Genomic DNA, 15,384 nt, shown 5'->3' with positions numbered 1-15,384 from the left:
TTGCTGTAGAGTCAGCCACACAGGGCTAAACGTGCATATTGCTGTGCATGGCTGTAGTTTGCTTGACACTTTTTGAAACATTGGTATCTGCAAGTCTGCATTAGCAGGACTGTTCTGGGATGCTAGTCTTATAGGATGAAGCAGTGACCTTGCCACCATTTGAATGTATATCTCTACTTTTACACTGCTTGGTTGTTGAGGCAAGTATCTTTCTGCTTTGCATTTGGTTTTATCCTTCAAGTTTTTTGGAGCTTTTTTTTTTTTTTTTGCCCCACTCTTTACAAGGAAGTAAGAAGTGTGACAAGAAGGTGTGATTTTTAATTTACACCAGAGTTCTCAACAAATAATGACTTTTCACACCCTGTTATTGCTGCTTAGCCTGGGGGAGGAGTTGTATGGCTACTGTTGTCATATCAAATTAAATCCGCTCTTGTAATTCAGATAGACATTCCTCTTAAACTTAACCCTTTTAAGTTGCTGAAGTCTACTGGCACAAAAGCATGAGCTGAAGTGCACTTATCTTGGGGGTCTCTGCTGCTGAAGAACGAAAATGGAAGTGTTTCTATTCAAGGATGGTGTGCGGGTTTTTTGTAGTGCAGTGGAACAGATCCTGATGAGGTTTGTGTGGGTGAATCCTCATGTTAGCCTGGAGTTCACCGCAGGCTCAGGGTATGTTCGTGGATGTATTTTAAGCAGGAAAATGTTTGGCCAACAGTGCCAGACACTCGTGTTCTCATCTGACAAACTTGCTCGAATAATTTCCTGTAAAGTTGTTTGCTATGGATTGCGAGCATAGCTATGCGGTAGCACTAAAACACGTTAATAAGAAAATCATCCTCGGAGAGAATTTTCTGCTGTCAAGGAGCTGGCAGAATAGGACAAGCTTTGTCGTTGTAAGTGATCTTCTCTTGAGGAGGTTGCTGTTGATTTTGGTATGCGATGTACCCTTTCGAGATTCCAGCCAGTCCTTCGGGGAAGGGGCCCACGGCACGTGCTGGACTGATTCCCCCGGGGGTCGGCGTGGCGTCCCGCCCCGGCCCCCGGGACCGGCTCCTGGCGCTGCTCCTTCCCTGCGCGCCCGCAGCGTCTTCCCGGGGAGCGCCGGAGCCGCAAGGAAGGGACTAGCGAACAGCAGTAGTCCCCTCCCCTCTCTTTTCCGGGAGCTTTATTGCCCCGGTTGTTGGTAACTGAGGGTTAAGCACTTGCTGGAGTACCTGCGTGGTGGTGCACAGAGGGTTAAGGTGCTTGATTTACTATGAGCATATAGTAGACAGGCTCTTATCTGATGGTGTGGTGGTTTTTTGGTTTGTTTTGTTGGGTTTTTTTCTTCTTTCTGTAAAATGTCAGCCATTTCCTGATGAGCGTGGTGGTGGTGAATTTCACACCTTTTTTCCTCTCTGTGTGGAAACCTGGGTGTTAATGGTAGTGGAGCAGGTCGTGTTTTATAAGGAATGAGGCTGCCTCTTGGAGCAGAGGGAAGGCAGGGAGGGGAGAGGAGGTGAAGAAAGGGATTCAAGGAGGTTGCCACTTGCAACAGGCATTAGTTGGATTATTTTGCACTGTTTTTATGCAGAGCATGTAAGTGTAATGTTATTTGCTAAGTGCATTTTTTCCTATGAAATGTTGGAATTCAGTGTAGAGTTCAGCATAAAAATAATCCTCTTTTCATTTCATGGTGAAATTTAGCATTGCAGTACCTGAAGATGGAAAATTGGTCGGTTGATCAAGTCTGCAACTGGTTGAGACAGAGTAATTTAGGAGAACTAGTTCCTAAGTTTCGTGGTAAGCATTTTTGTTGTTTGTGTGGGGTTTGTTTAGTGTATCTTTCTATGCCTTTAATTGGCACTGCCTACCTTGTTTTGGGACACGTATGTATATGCTAACTTCAGATTCGTATAGAAATTTATTAGGGTGAGAACTGCTGTGGATCTGATAAATCAAAATAAGTGTGCAGATTTATTATCAAGTCTCTGAGAAATGTTGGGGGATGAGATTAAGCCTGTATATAAATAGATGCACCTTGAATCAGAGCTGGCAGTTTAAAAGGGTTGACAGGGCCTATTTTATATTGTATAAATCTTTTGAAATAATGCAACTGTAGCCTGTAAATGTTTTATGGTCTGAGTATATAAACACTCTACAAAAGAGTGCGTGAGAAATGGTTAGGTGAACAGGCTATTTGTTGTGTGCTTTCTTAAAAAGCTTGCTTTCTTTCATTAACAAAGTAACAGTCTGCTGTGGTCTAAGCAAGGCCTGATTTAAAAGTATTAAAATAGTCAGCTCCCTGCTTCTATACGTTTCAGACTTGGCTTTTTGTCAGAGGAAGGTGTCTGGCCAGTGACTAGGGCTCCTGGCACTGTTTGGGAAAGGACAGTAGCTAAAACAACATCTTTCTAGCTGTTGAAGATCAGCAGCAGCAGAAAGCATCCTTGCCTTTGACCTGTCCTCCATCATAACGTTTTTTAGGCTTATAGAATGCTACTGTAACTATAAAGTTATTTTACAGTAATTCTTTAATCCCCTTCAATCTGCAGAAGAAGAAGTAAGTGGAGCAGCTCTTTTGGCTCTTAATGATCGTATGGTACAGCAGCTGGTGAAGAAGATTGGGCACCAGGCAGTGCTGATGGACCTAATTAATAAATACCAGCAACAAAAAAGTGGGCTAGAATCCCTTACATACTGCTGTGAAACAGCTTCTCCAAAATATCCAGAAGTAATCAGTGGGTGAGTTTGTACATGGCACAGAAAATATCGGTCTGGGTATAGTTGTATTCTTTTCACAGCATTTTAAAACTGGCATTTACTATCTTTTCAGCTGGAAGTTGTAACTAATTTTTATACTTTGAATATCTCTAACAACATGTGAAATGCAAAATAAGGTTATTATCTTGTGGTTTTAAGTGGGGCCTGAACAACACCATTAATTAATTTAAACTGCTTGTCATTTTCAGTTCTAGGACCTAGTCTGCATTTGCATGAAGCATTGTCAAACTTTCACTATAGCTAAATTTGTCTGTATTTGTGATATTAAGCTTTTGAAGCACTTTAAAAAGTTTGCAGGTCTTGGAGTAAAATAATGATTTAGCCAGAGATAGTGTTTGTGTCACAGGTGTATTTAAATTCAATCTCTAAGGAAGCTCTGAATTTGATCTAGATGTGGGCGTTTTATAATCCCACTGTGTGGAACTAGAGAGATTTTTTAAAAAACAAATGCCACAGAGAGTGTTTTCACTGAGCATGTTCTGGCTCCTGGTTGAGCAGAGTTTCTTTTTCTGTTTGTTTGGGGCTTCTTGTGGGGCGGGGGGGGGGGGGTGAGGAGAGGTTGATGGTGGGATTTTTTGGTTGGGGGTTTTGGTGTGGGTTGGTTGGTTTGGTTCCCCCCACATTCTGATCTATTGTAAGTCTTGCAGGATTACTTTTTCTAGATGCTCCCAGTAGTCTCTTCTAAGCCCAAGAATCCTGACAGTAGAGAATGGCTTGCCATGGATGTAAAATGCACTTTTTCGAAGGAGAAGACTCTAGCACTAAGCCTGCAGTAGTACACAGTAGTAGCCCAGTAGAAGTAGATCTGTAGAGTATTCTCTGTAGCATTTGCCTTCATCCAAAAGAAGTCCTGGTTATGTACTCTGAGATGATTCCACAGTGCAAACCAAAGCATGGTAAATGGTGATGATTGGGTTATTTCCAACCAAATTGCACTCATGAGCAGAACTAAGGTGTAGCCTGTTGTCTTTGTGGAAGAATTTATGAAATCCCTTGGGGAAACGGTCCTGCATCATTGGAGGGGAAGGGGGAGGGGAAGTGCAGGAAGAGGACCATGTCGGCACATGTGTGATTTGTCATAGACCTGAAGTATGCAATCACAGCCAGTCTTGGTTCTCTGCACCAGGGTCCTGCCTCACTTGATTTATAGGAAGCTCCCTCTTTGCAGGTGGTAGAGCAGGTGTCTGCTGTGAAGAAGACTACTGTATGTGGGCCCTGTACTTCATCCAAAGTGCGGCAGATACATAGTGATTTTAGCAGGGGGGTTCAGAAGAAAACATCCTTATGCTTAGGGCAGTTAGAATGCTGCTTTGAATATTTCAATTTCATCTTTGTCAGGGAGGTTTGGCAAGACTGGGTCTCAGGTGTGACTGTTCCCTGTGTACTTCTCCAGTCCTGCAAATCAGGCCTTACGGTCCCACAAAGAGCACACAGTAGTGTGAGGGCACAGCTTTTCTGTGAAGTTCTGCAGACTCCAGGAAATCAAATGCTGGAAAGCTCAAATATTAAAGAATGTAATTCACCTTAAAATCTTTCCCTGCCCAGTCTTCTTGCCTGGAAAATAAGATGCTGGTATTCCTCTATTTGTAGGGAAGATAGGTGAATAACCTGCTGTTTCTGAAACGTTTTCTGTGTCAGAGTCAAGAACTACAGAATAAAACTCAAGCACGTGTAAGAAATGCATTCAGTCATATATTTTAGGTTGAGTAAAAAATCAAGATATTTCATGCACTTTGGGGTATAGAATTGATATCTTGCATCGAATTTAAAAGTTAATCATGACTCTGTAGTTAAGGATGTTACAGATAGTTGCTAGGTACTGCTAAGGACGGCTATTGTATGGTCCTGCCCCTGTGTTAGTTGATGTCCATGCAAACAATGTATTAATTAAGGAGTGATTGTCAAGAGGTAGAAGCGTAACTGATGAACTGTTAGTTGATCAGCAGACCCTAAGGAACCATTTAGAATTACCAAAATTATTGGGAAACTAGGGGAAAGGCAATTCTGGCAGGAGGATCTGCGACCCGTGAGCCCCCTACCCCAATGATACCACCTATTCAAAAGATAAAGGCGGACCAAGAACTGAGCATGGGTTCTAGTTTACATGCTAGGCAAAGAAACCTGACCCAGTCATTGTAACTGGGAGCGTACTACCTTGTAACGCTTGTGTATAAATATGACAAGAGCACCGGCACTAGGTGCGCTTGATTTGATGGAAATCCACCGAGCACCCAGGCCTGAATAAAAAGCAATATCTCTCCTGTGTGTGTGTGACAATTGGCTTATTGCACACTGGGCAACGAATCTGCTTTTTTGGACTACAGAATGATGAAAAAGCTCCTACAGTAAAAATAGTATTTTATTATAAAACTAAAAGCTGTATCCTCATATGCAAGTAGCTGTAACTCAGCTCTCAACTCTGGAGTGCTTGTCTTAGTGATGTAGTTTGAAATGATTTTGTCTGTTCGATACACCTTGGAAAAAAAAACCCTGTAAGAATAATTTCTTTTGACTTAATTCAACGACTTATGACTAGAATAAAGCGTACGAGACACTGTTTTGAAGTAACATAATAATTTTTTTTAAGTTGCTTTGATACAGAGGAACAGAGTACGTGACAAAAAAATCATAGATCCACAATATATGTGAACTCATGTTTCCTTTGTTGCTCAGTGATGTTAGGCTGGATTGCAGTCTTGGCCATGTGAGCAGTCACCGCACTAAGGTTCACAGTAGCATCCATAGCTGGGTGCGCAGCCCCACGGTGGCAGGGGACAAGTGTGAAAACTGAGTCTGCGTGTTCCTAGACCTTTTCCTGTGGTGCTTGAGCCCAGGTGAAAACCAACCACCTCTTCTGTTTTGCAGAATGATTTCTCAGTCAGGCCATTTCCCACAACCAGCTCATCCTGCCATTACCTGTGCCAGGGTGGAGAAGGCGTTGCTCAGCCAAAGGGGCAGAGGACAAAGCAGCACCATAGCAGTGTCCTTCTGGTTCTGCTGAAACTGCTGTGGAGCTTCCAAGAGCTGCCAGTGGTATTTCCCTATGCGAATGCTATCCCCAGCGCTTGGTGCACTCCTGGCTGGCCACTTCTTTATCCTGGTGTCCTTAGCACACCTTCTAACTGTGTGTGAATTGTGCTCAGCTCACCCCTCTGCTAGGAACAGAAATGAAATTGTTGGTTGGACATGGAGTTTTGAGTATGGTAGGTGAAGGCCCTCTGTGTGGATGTAACGTGCTTTTGAAGGAACATGGAATGTGACTTAGATCTCCAGCCATCTGGACTAGGACATAGAAATAGCATCTTGTGTCTGTCACTGGTAAGGTGGAAGCATTCTGGGTCATGCGATAGAAACTGTGTTCATGTGCATATGAGGAGCTCACACGGAGATTTACCAGGTAAATATCAAGATGCTTTCCAATTCCAAGACTGATTGTTTCTAGGAGTCACATAGAGAACACACTGGGTTTTTCTCCTTTAACTGGATAGCTGAAAAAAGAGATGTATTGATTCATGAAAAGGGGAAACTCCCCGTATAAACTTGGCAAATGTTAATGTCGCTTCCAATGATAGCCTTTCCTGTGTGAGTGTAGCCGAGGCTGGAACAGTTTATAAAGCACCTTTGCAGTTCAGAGGCTCTGAAGAGATGGGGTACAGAAAGGAAGCTGTACCATCCCCAAAAAAGACTTCCAGGTGTCATAACTTGGTGGAGGCATAGTTCTTCAATGTGCGTTTGCATTTCCCTAAGCCTAGTTCTAGCAAGCCTGGAGAAGGCTTCGGCACCAGTGCTTGCAATAGTGAAAATTCTGATAATGTTACCTTAGTGGCCTGATTAAAAACATTTTTGTGCTGTTTCCTAATCGATTCAGTTAGAAGCTGGAGAGTCTGTTGGTAGAGTGAAGTGAATCAGCGTTCTTGAACCCAAAGGTTCAAGATGGACTTAACCCTCAGAGAAAATGCATGTTCAAGATTCTAGTTTAATAGAAACCACCTTACCATACTCTAAATCTCCTCCCATCCTTGCATATTTTAATTAGTTATTCCCAGAGATTAGGACGTGCCAGGCTATGAAGATGGCAGTTATCCTGCAATGCCGAGAAGGTTTATTTTCTCGGGGTTTGTAACTGTGTAGTAATTAGAATATCACTAGGCAGTATTATTTACAGTTTTCCCTTTAATTTGTCAGAGTTTGATACAATTATCAAATGAGAGATTGATTAAGAGACATCAGCATCACATAAAATCATGACTGTTTAATATGTTAATTTTTCTCCTTTTCTATTTCTGCCACCGGTATTCTGGAACCCTAAAATACCTCTTTTCTATATGCGGCACAAAACTTGACAGTGAAAATGCTTTTTTTTATTTCCTTTTTTTTTCTCCTTTTTTTTTCTTTTTTTTTCTTTCAGGGTTACTGACAGACAAATGTTACATTCTGCTTGTCCTGTGGAGCAGAAAAAATATCTGTGCTTGACTAAAAGTGAAGGAGGACTAATTGATCACAGAGTGCTAAAGCAAAAGTGAGTTTATAATGCATTTACTAAATTTATCTTACCATTTGAAAGTGACATAAACACTTCTTTTTGCTTTGTTAAGACTAAACAGATAATTTGTAAAAAGCGATCTTAATTATTGGAGGCCAGGTTCAGGTATATTTATAAAACATCCAATTTATTAGGATTCAACTCAACACCATAGTCTAATTTTTTTTTTTCTGCTCTCCATCCTCAGTCCTTGCTCATTATCTCATCTCGCCTCATGCAGAGGGCGAGATACAAGTTTATCTTTATTTGTCTAGTTTTTGAAAAACCTCTTTTACAGATGTGTTTTCAATAGCAATCTGGCAAATTAATCATTACAGAGGGGAATATGGCAATAAAAAAAATCTTGCGCTTGAGGCACCTTAAATATAGCACTTGAGAAGGTAGGCATGCTGGTTCCATTTGCACGCTTATTTTCCTTGGGTATCAAAATGAGTTGTCTTAAAAACTGGAGGCAAGGGAGGAGGTTTTGTTGTGGGTTTTCTTTTTTCTTTTTTTTTTTTTTTCAGCACGTGCTTTTCCCCTTTGAGATAGGCAGCTGGCGTTTAAAGAGTCCTGTTCCTCTTTCAAGGCAATTGTTTTCTTTTTTTGCAAAGCTTTCTCTGCTGGTCATTACCTTTCTTTATTCCCGTCTGCTGGAATTTCTCTCCCATAGATGTGACTGATGGTTTCATTATCAGTCTGATATTATGAGATAAGGGGAGGTCTTTCTGTAAAAATGTCTATTTTATCACTTTAAAAGAGGTAACAGGGAGTTAGGGAACAGAGGACAGGGCTTGGTGAATCACATAGTTAACGCTTTTAAAATAAAGTCCTGCTATGAGCTTCAAAAGAACAAAACAAAGAACCTAAACCCAAAGATTCTGTCAGCATCGTTGCCAACGAAACAAACCCAAATAACTTTAAACCCTGAGAACAAACCATTAAAATGATCTTGCAATGATGGTTTTTAGCCTGTACTTCTAAAGGATGCTCATTTTTAATTAATGATGAGTAATTTGCCTTGTGCTGTATAAAGACTTTTAAATGGGTGGTGTGATTCAGCATAACCCAGAATAGACACTGGCTTTAGGAAATGCTGTCAGCGGTAGCTTTCACAGGCCCTGCTAAGGGAAAGGGACTGGGAAGGAGCAGCGGCAGCTCACCTTGGGGCAAAGGAGCGGGAGAGGAGGGAAGTCTGCCGCTGTAAATGGAAGTGCCCCGCGCAGTGAAGTAGCAGATGCCCTAAAAGTCAGCGGAACTGTGATGGCTGGTAGTCTTGAAGACCTGAGTAAATTTTATGAGGGCTTCTCTTTAAAGGTCAGATGAGAAGCGGGCAAATGCCTTTCTCCAAAACAGCTGTTTTAATTGACTAAGACTGAAGAGCCCTTGCATCCATTAACTGCTGCACTAGCCTGATCCCTAGCTATATATTATTTTTGGAGGTGAATGCTGCTGTTTAGATATGTCTGTGACTTGATCCACACTGATAAATGCAATATTATAGAGTTTAGGGTTGATATTTTGGGTTTTTCTCCTTTTCTTCCTGACTTCCTTTCCCTACAGCACTCACTCACTGCATTTTCAACAACTGATGGAAAAATTTAATGTTCTATAGACAGCATAAATCCCCTCAAGCATATAAGCAGGTTGTGAAGGGTTGAACAAGATGTTTGTTTTAGAAATTTTATTATGGAAACAGAAAAAGTTGCTTTGACTATAATGTAATGATAGATTCTTAGCCTAGAGTATAAAAGTAACCCACCTGCCTATTCAGTTAATGTACTTACTTTCAAAGCTAGCTTAGTTCCAGTCTATGGATTTTATGTGCCATGGTGAAAAGTGTTTTTTTCACATCAGATTAATGGTGGCTATTTTTTGTATTTTGGCATAATGTTAATCTGATATTTCTGTTAGATCAAGTAGTGGGTTTTCCCCATTGCTTTAAAGTTGGAATGTTTAATGTCTATGCATTTCTCTTGCCTCCCTGCTGCCTCCCTTCCCTGCCCAGGGTCTCATCTTAACTAATGGGGAAGGGGAAGCTGCAGTTGTACAGGGAGGTGGTTCTGCAAATAAAACACTCTGGACTGTCATCTTCTGAATAAGAAGAAGGATAGGTACCCATTTCTCATCAGCCAGGCCAGATTTGGAAAAGCAGCTAAGAACAATGACAACTTCCACTTTTCTTTAGTGGGGGTTCCCACCTCACCCATTTATTTCGTGGCAGAGCGGTTCATATAAGCACTTCAAGAGGCAATTCTGCCAGGGGTTAGTTTAATTCAGTGGGGTTGGTTTAAATGTACAGTTCAAGTGGTTGATATTTGCCAGAGTTACACTTGTAGCCTCTTGTCTCCCCATTTATCCCATCTGAAAAAGAATTAACTTTTTGTGCTCCCCTGCCTCCCCATTCCCCAGACCCATGCAACTACAGCTTCAATAACTGGCATAGTTTTGCTTGAAATGGATTTGTGTGTGCTTTTATGGATTATTAGCACTGGTGAATTGGCTCAAAGTTTCTCTGTATCTTTCCTGTGTAGATAGTCCTAACAACAGCGTTAATGCACTCTTTTATATTCATATACTCTTCTGCATTACTAAACATCACAAAAATATCAAAGAAGAGTGTTTAACTACAAAAATAGACTAAGTGGATGCAGCAATTGTAGAATTTTCTTTTTCATGTATTGATATTATGATTATGTATAACCAGATGAGGTTTGCAAGTTACCTTAGTGGAATTACTCCCGTGGTTGCTAGCAAAAAGTTAAAACAGCCAGTCTGTTAATCTCCCAAGAAGGTTAATCTTGAAGCAGAGCTTTTCTGTGAGGACAATAGGATAGCTACAGGGGACGATTCAATAAATACATTTCCCTTATACCTGCTTTTCTTTATCGGAGTACCAGCAGTTTGATGGCTCCTGGCAGCCTGGTGTTTATCTCGTTGCTAAGACAGAGGCTGTCATTACTTGTAAATACCTGACACTGCTGTGAAAAACCAACCTTTTATTGGTTGGTTTATACATCTTGTCTGCCTTTCCTCAAGGTGCTTGTTTATCAAATGACATCCCCAACGTATCCCTTTCTCACTGTTTCCAATATGATGGTCCAGCTGTTTTCCTTCAAGAGTGATGTCCCGATACAGGTTTATTTGTACATTTATTCTTTCTATAAAAATGTGTTCTGTAGTTCTTGAGTGTTGTGTAACAGATTTACTGTCTGAACGCTTTGAAGTAATTTGCTCAGAGCAGGCTTATGTGCACAAGCAGGATAACAGATCTCCTGGCCAGCCTTGATGGCCTTGAACTTCTCTACGTGCTGCGAATTTGGAAGGTGTGGCGGTCAGCGTTCAACTAAACCCAGGCCTGATAAGCGTTCCTATACCAATAAATCTATTGCCAGCATTGGCAATATATTGGTGGTGCTGGTGTCCATGTAAATTTGGGCAGATACCAAGGCCAATGAATTGGAAGATTTATTTGAAAATAAACTTGGCTCCCATCTCCAAGATGGCCGTTCTGGCCTGCGTGGTTGCAAGCCATTCGTTTGCTCAGTGGAGCCAGCTCACCTGCCGTAAAGCCCTCTCGAGATCGGGCACCCGCTGGCGTGCACTAGTGCGACGTTTGAACTGTTAACACTCTGCTGATAGGGACTGGAGGTGAGCAGAGCACGGAACCACGTTAACGATGCTGTACATCTCCCTCGCTGGGGCAGTCTCACATCTAGTTCGGTCGGGATGCAGGCAACTGCACCGACTGCTGGGCAGCTGCACCTGAGGCCTGCTTTAGTTTTGACACGTCATTCTGCTAATCATCTTTATAGAGCTCCTTCCTTTGCTTCCCCGTTACCCATACATCAGTATTGTTGGTATGTGTTTAATGTGTCTTATCAGAAACACGCTTATGCCTGTGCTTTAAAAAGAAGGAAAAAAAAAAAAAAGAGGAGAGTAGCTAGTCTGAAAAATTGTTGCTTAGTCAATTATTTCATATTATTTTACTCCCTTTACACAAGAGAGCAAATATTACTTTTACATGTATATATACATACAGCTATAGTCCTACAAAGAAAATCTCAGCTGGACTGTGTCTTTACAAACTTAAGAGTTTCTTAGTTTCTATGCAGAAACCTTATTGTTGATAACATCAGAATTATTTCTAGTAGATGTGATGATTTTTTTCTTTTTCAGTTAGTTCATACGGACATGAAAAGCAGCCATAAAAAAATCCCATGTTAAGTTTTTGACAATGGTCAATAGTAGGAGAAAAGAAGTTCTGTCTGTTTTGCTCAGAAATCCAGACATCAGATGCTTCTTTTGATTATATCTTTTCAACAACTAATGTTTAGAGATTGAAACACCATAAATTGCATCTAGCCCGTTAAGTGACTGATTGAATCTTTCTTCTATGAATTTGTCTCAATACTTCTGAAGCTATTTATTGTTTCAATAGTAGATTCCCCTGTTGAATTATGTATCATAACAGAAAATAATGTCTTTTTTTTATTTTGATGATTCCTGATCACTTCATTTGGTATTCCATCTTCATAAAAGCTGTTCTATCTGTGGGGTTTGATTTCTGTAGGGTTTGTGGGAGATTCTTTAGAATTAGATTTTCAATTTATGTGGTTGCAAGAATTTCTGCCAACTTTTTTTAAGTCAGCATTTCATGTCTCTGTTATTGCAGCAGGAAGCTTAAGAATACTAACTTAAATTAAAAAAAAACAAACAACAGAACCTAAACAACCACATGCACAAAAAAACCCACCAAAAAGCCAAACACCACCCCCCCAACAACACAACACAACAAAATCAAAACTAGAGGACTCACAATAATATCTTCTCTCTGCTTGTTGCCTCAATGGAAGTCGAGGCATCTGGGCTGATGGTTTTGGAGCACTTGAGATCAGCAGAGCTGAAATTACTGTTACTGATACGGTGCTGTGAGTCTTCCACAAAAGTTGGGGGGGGGAGGAAGTTAAATCTCCTTTCTTCCACACCAGAAATAAGCCACGTCTTACATATGACTTGCAGGAGATACTAACTGCATTGCCTTTTTAAGGTCTAGCAAAGTCATAAAACCCAACAACAACAAAAAAACCCCAAATACATGAATTTCTTTGGATACAGTATAACACATCTTACATGGGTCAATGCAAATAAACTCTATTTCTTTAAAATGGCCTGATTTAGCTGGCAGTTCTGTCAGTCAGATTCCCCGAGGAACATTTTTCTCTCCCCCTGTGTGTAACCTACAGCTGCTGCCCTTCTATGAGACAGAAGTGCAGAGCCTTCGCTTAAGTGATGCAGCTCCTCAGAATGGAAGCTGTCAAAACCATCGTGACTCCCTCTAGAAGAAGGTTGTGTCTGCATCTCGCAAACTTTTTTTTTAAAGCTGATTAATTTTGTCTGTATCTTTGTGCTCATACTGAATGTGATGATTTCTGTAGGAAAAGCCGAAATGGGAGCTGCTCTGGGAAATGGGCAGCTACAGCGTGTCTGTCAGCTCCCGTGCCCTGGCCTTGCTGGAGCTGACGCTGCTGTGGGCAACTTCTCGTTCAGTCTAAAGCATCCCTGCCCCTACGTTTAGTGGGAACTGAGAAAGTAAAAGACATCATCGAGCCCCAGGTAGACTGCAAATCCCAGGTTCTAGGGAATAACTGGGAAACAGCGTTTGTGCTGGAAAGTAGGAAACGGCAGTGAAGCACATGAAAAGAAAGGCATGAAAATCTTTCAGGCACAGATCTCGGAACTGCGAATAGAAAAGAGAGCCCTATTTTATCCTACTATTGAGAGGGGAAAAAGAGTTTCTTCTGATATTTAATAATCTGTCATCATTTCTTCCTTTTGATGGAAACAACCTTTACAACCTTAAATATTGTCATACAGTTGAAAGCATATTATACGTGTGTTAGGGAAAAGGAACATTTTCTACAGCTGCAGACTTTTCCTTCCTTCACATCTGCAAGTTCTAGGTATTCTTTTCTCTTCTGTTTCTTCCTTGGCTTTGCAGATGTGGACTTCTTTTCCAGCCTACAAATCTTCAGACAGGAGTCTCTTGCTGATGTTTGGTGTAGACATGTGAAAGGCTTGACCTTCACCTGTGAAAAACAGGAATCTGTTGAGGCTCCACCCATGTGCCGAGTTCTGTCTGGACATGCTGAACTTGGAAACCCATTGATGTGAGCAAGGTTCTGCTGAACTCATGTTCCTCTGAGTTACCGGGACCTGAGCTGATACAAGATGTAGCAATGGGTACCACAGACTCATGGACTTCAGTAAAGTAGACGATAAGAAAAGCATGTGGCACACAGCCTGTTTATATGTGTGCTCAGCTGGCCTTTAAGTCACTTTTTTTCCTAAATGAACTAGATGCAGGAATCTGATCCTTCTTACCAGTATGCTCAGAGCCTTAAAACTGACAAAATCAATCTTGTATTTGAATCTGTTTCTAGATATCTACTGTACTTTGCACAGCTATCTTGATCGAGCTGTCTATATCGATGACAAGATTATTTTTACTGACTTGTCACAGCAAATTCAGTCTGCCCTGTCTCTCTGCGTGAGGTTGCACAGACACTGAGCTTGGAGACCACAATGCTGTGTTCACCCAACACTTCACTCCAGTGCAGTCTAAAACCTTCATAGAATGTTCTGGGTGATGCTGCAAGTATGTAAAATCTTTGGGTTTTTGACAGTAAAACAAGATATTCCTTGGGATTAGGGATCCCAGAGGTTATACAATTCAAATAAGTGGGGGGCTTTTATTGGGTTTGTTTGTTTGTTTGTTTAATTTTGGGTTTTTTCAGGGTTTTTTGCCAGCTGAAGAAGACAAATGGCTCCTCTGAAAATGATGTTACTTTATAGTTTCGTGTCTCAGTAAACATGCTGTGTGTGAGCAGTATAAGGTTGTAATTGAGCCAAAGAAAGAAATGGCTGTGTGAAACAGTGCTGTGACTTAGTACAGTAAGTAAAGTGGGCATCTACGAAAGCTGAGTGGTCAAAAGCTCCGTGACTAGTTGTGTCCTTACTGAGGAAACGCTTCTTAGGAGGCAGTTCCGTGTCGCAGCTGAACATAACGAGACCAGCTTGCTTCATCTGCACTGGTATTTGTTTCACCTCATGGGGAGCTATTTTGGGGACCTGAACTGTGAGAAAAATAAACCAAGAAGGAAAATGAGGACTTTCATCACTGTAGCTTCTTGAAGTAACTTGCTGCAGGGTTAGAGGCTTCCCAGTACCAGTAAGAAAGGGATAAAGACATGTGGCAGTGGGGGGAGAGAGGGACTGACACTTGGCAGCAGTTGGCCATCAGATTGATTTAGCTGCAGCATCAAATGTCTTGAGAGCTGAGAGAAGAGAAAAGATGTAGTAATCTGTGTTTTGGGATCTTGATCTTACCGCTGTCTCAGGTCAGCTAGAAGACCAGAGAGCGATGGTTAGAAACAGGCTCTATTGGTTTGTACCTAAATCTCTAGCTGTAATGCTGTTCTCCGCAATCGAGGAAGTTCGTGGCTATGTGCGTAAATCACGGTGCACATACAGTTTAACTGAGCTGTTCTGTTAGGTAAGCGAGTTTGCATGTGAGCATTTCTGGGGATAAAGTTTAGTGTGGAGTTGTGTCTCTTTTCAAACAAACTTGTATTTAATTGTAATATATGACTGCATGTATTTAACATGACTGCCCAACAGCAATGATTTCAGCAAAAGCTAGTAAAATATTTAATCTCTTGTACTGTGGAGACTAAAAGAATTTTTCGATCTTGTTTGGACAGCAAGGAAGTATTTTCTGTGTTGGGTAAGGCTGAAGAGAAATGGAATTTGTAGTATTTTTGTTGTGCTGGCAGATGTGAAGAGACTGGTGGAGGAGAGAGTTATCATGCCTCCCTGGCTATTAGCCATCCCAACTCCAAGAAAATTTTTATTTTCTTCAAGGAAATGTGTGCCTGAACTGAGCCTGCTAAGCCCCTCCACTTTTTGAAATGGCAATTCAACTTCACTGGTATCAGCAACAACAGGAATATCAGTGCTGCTCAGCCACAAATTACTGTACGTTTTTGAGCTAGTTTAAATGACAGCATGTTGAAAATAGTATACACAAACTTGCAGCC

General features: G+C 41.2%; 1 protein-coding gene across 1 annotated transcript in view; it reads left to right on the top strand.

The window, feature by feature from the left end:
- Positions 1-1,694: 1,694 nt before the first annotated feature.
- SAMD3 (sterile alpha motif domain containing 3) overlaps positions 1,695-15,384 on the top strand; it is a 41,343-nt gene continuing 27,653 nt past the window's right edge. The window contains exons 1-3 of the mRNA XM_054819614.1: positions 1,695-1,782; positions 2,535-2,724; positions 7,172-7,282. Of these exons, the coding sequence (XP_054675589.1) occupies positions 1,704-1,782; positions 2,535-2,724; positions 7,172-7,282 (380 nt within the window). The 5' untranslated portion in view covers positions 1,695-1,703. The remainder of the gene's footprint in view (positions 1,783-2,534; positions 2,725-7,171; positions 7,283-15,384) is intronic.

The sequence above is a fragment of the Grus americana genome, chromosome 3, assembly GCF_028858705.1.
Source record: "Grus americana isolate bGruAme1 chromosome 3, bGruAme1.mat, whole genome shotgun sequence".
NCBI classification, from domain to species: domain Eukaryota; kingdom Metazoa; phylum Chordata; class Aves; order Gruiformes; family Gruidae; genus Grus; species Grus americana.
Note: the sequence above shows the minus strand (reverse complement) of the source record. Positions and strands in the feature narration are given on the sequence as shown.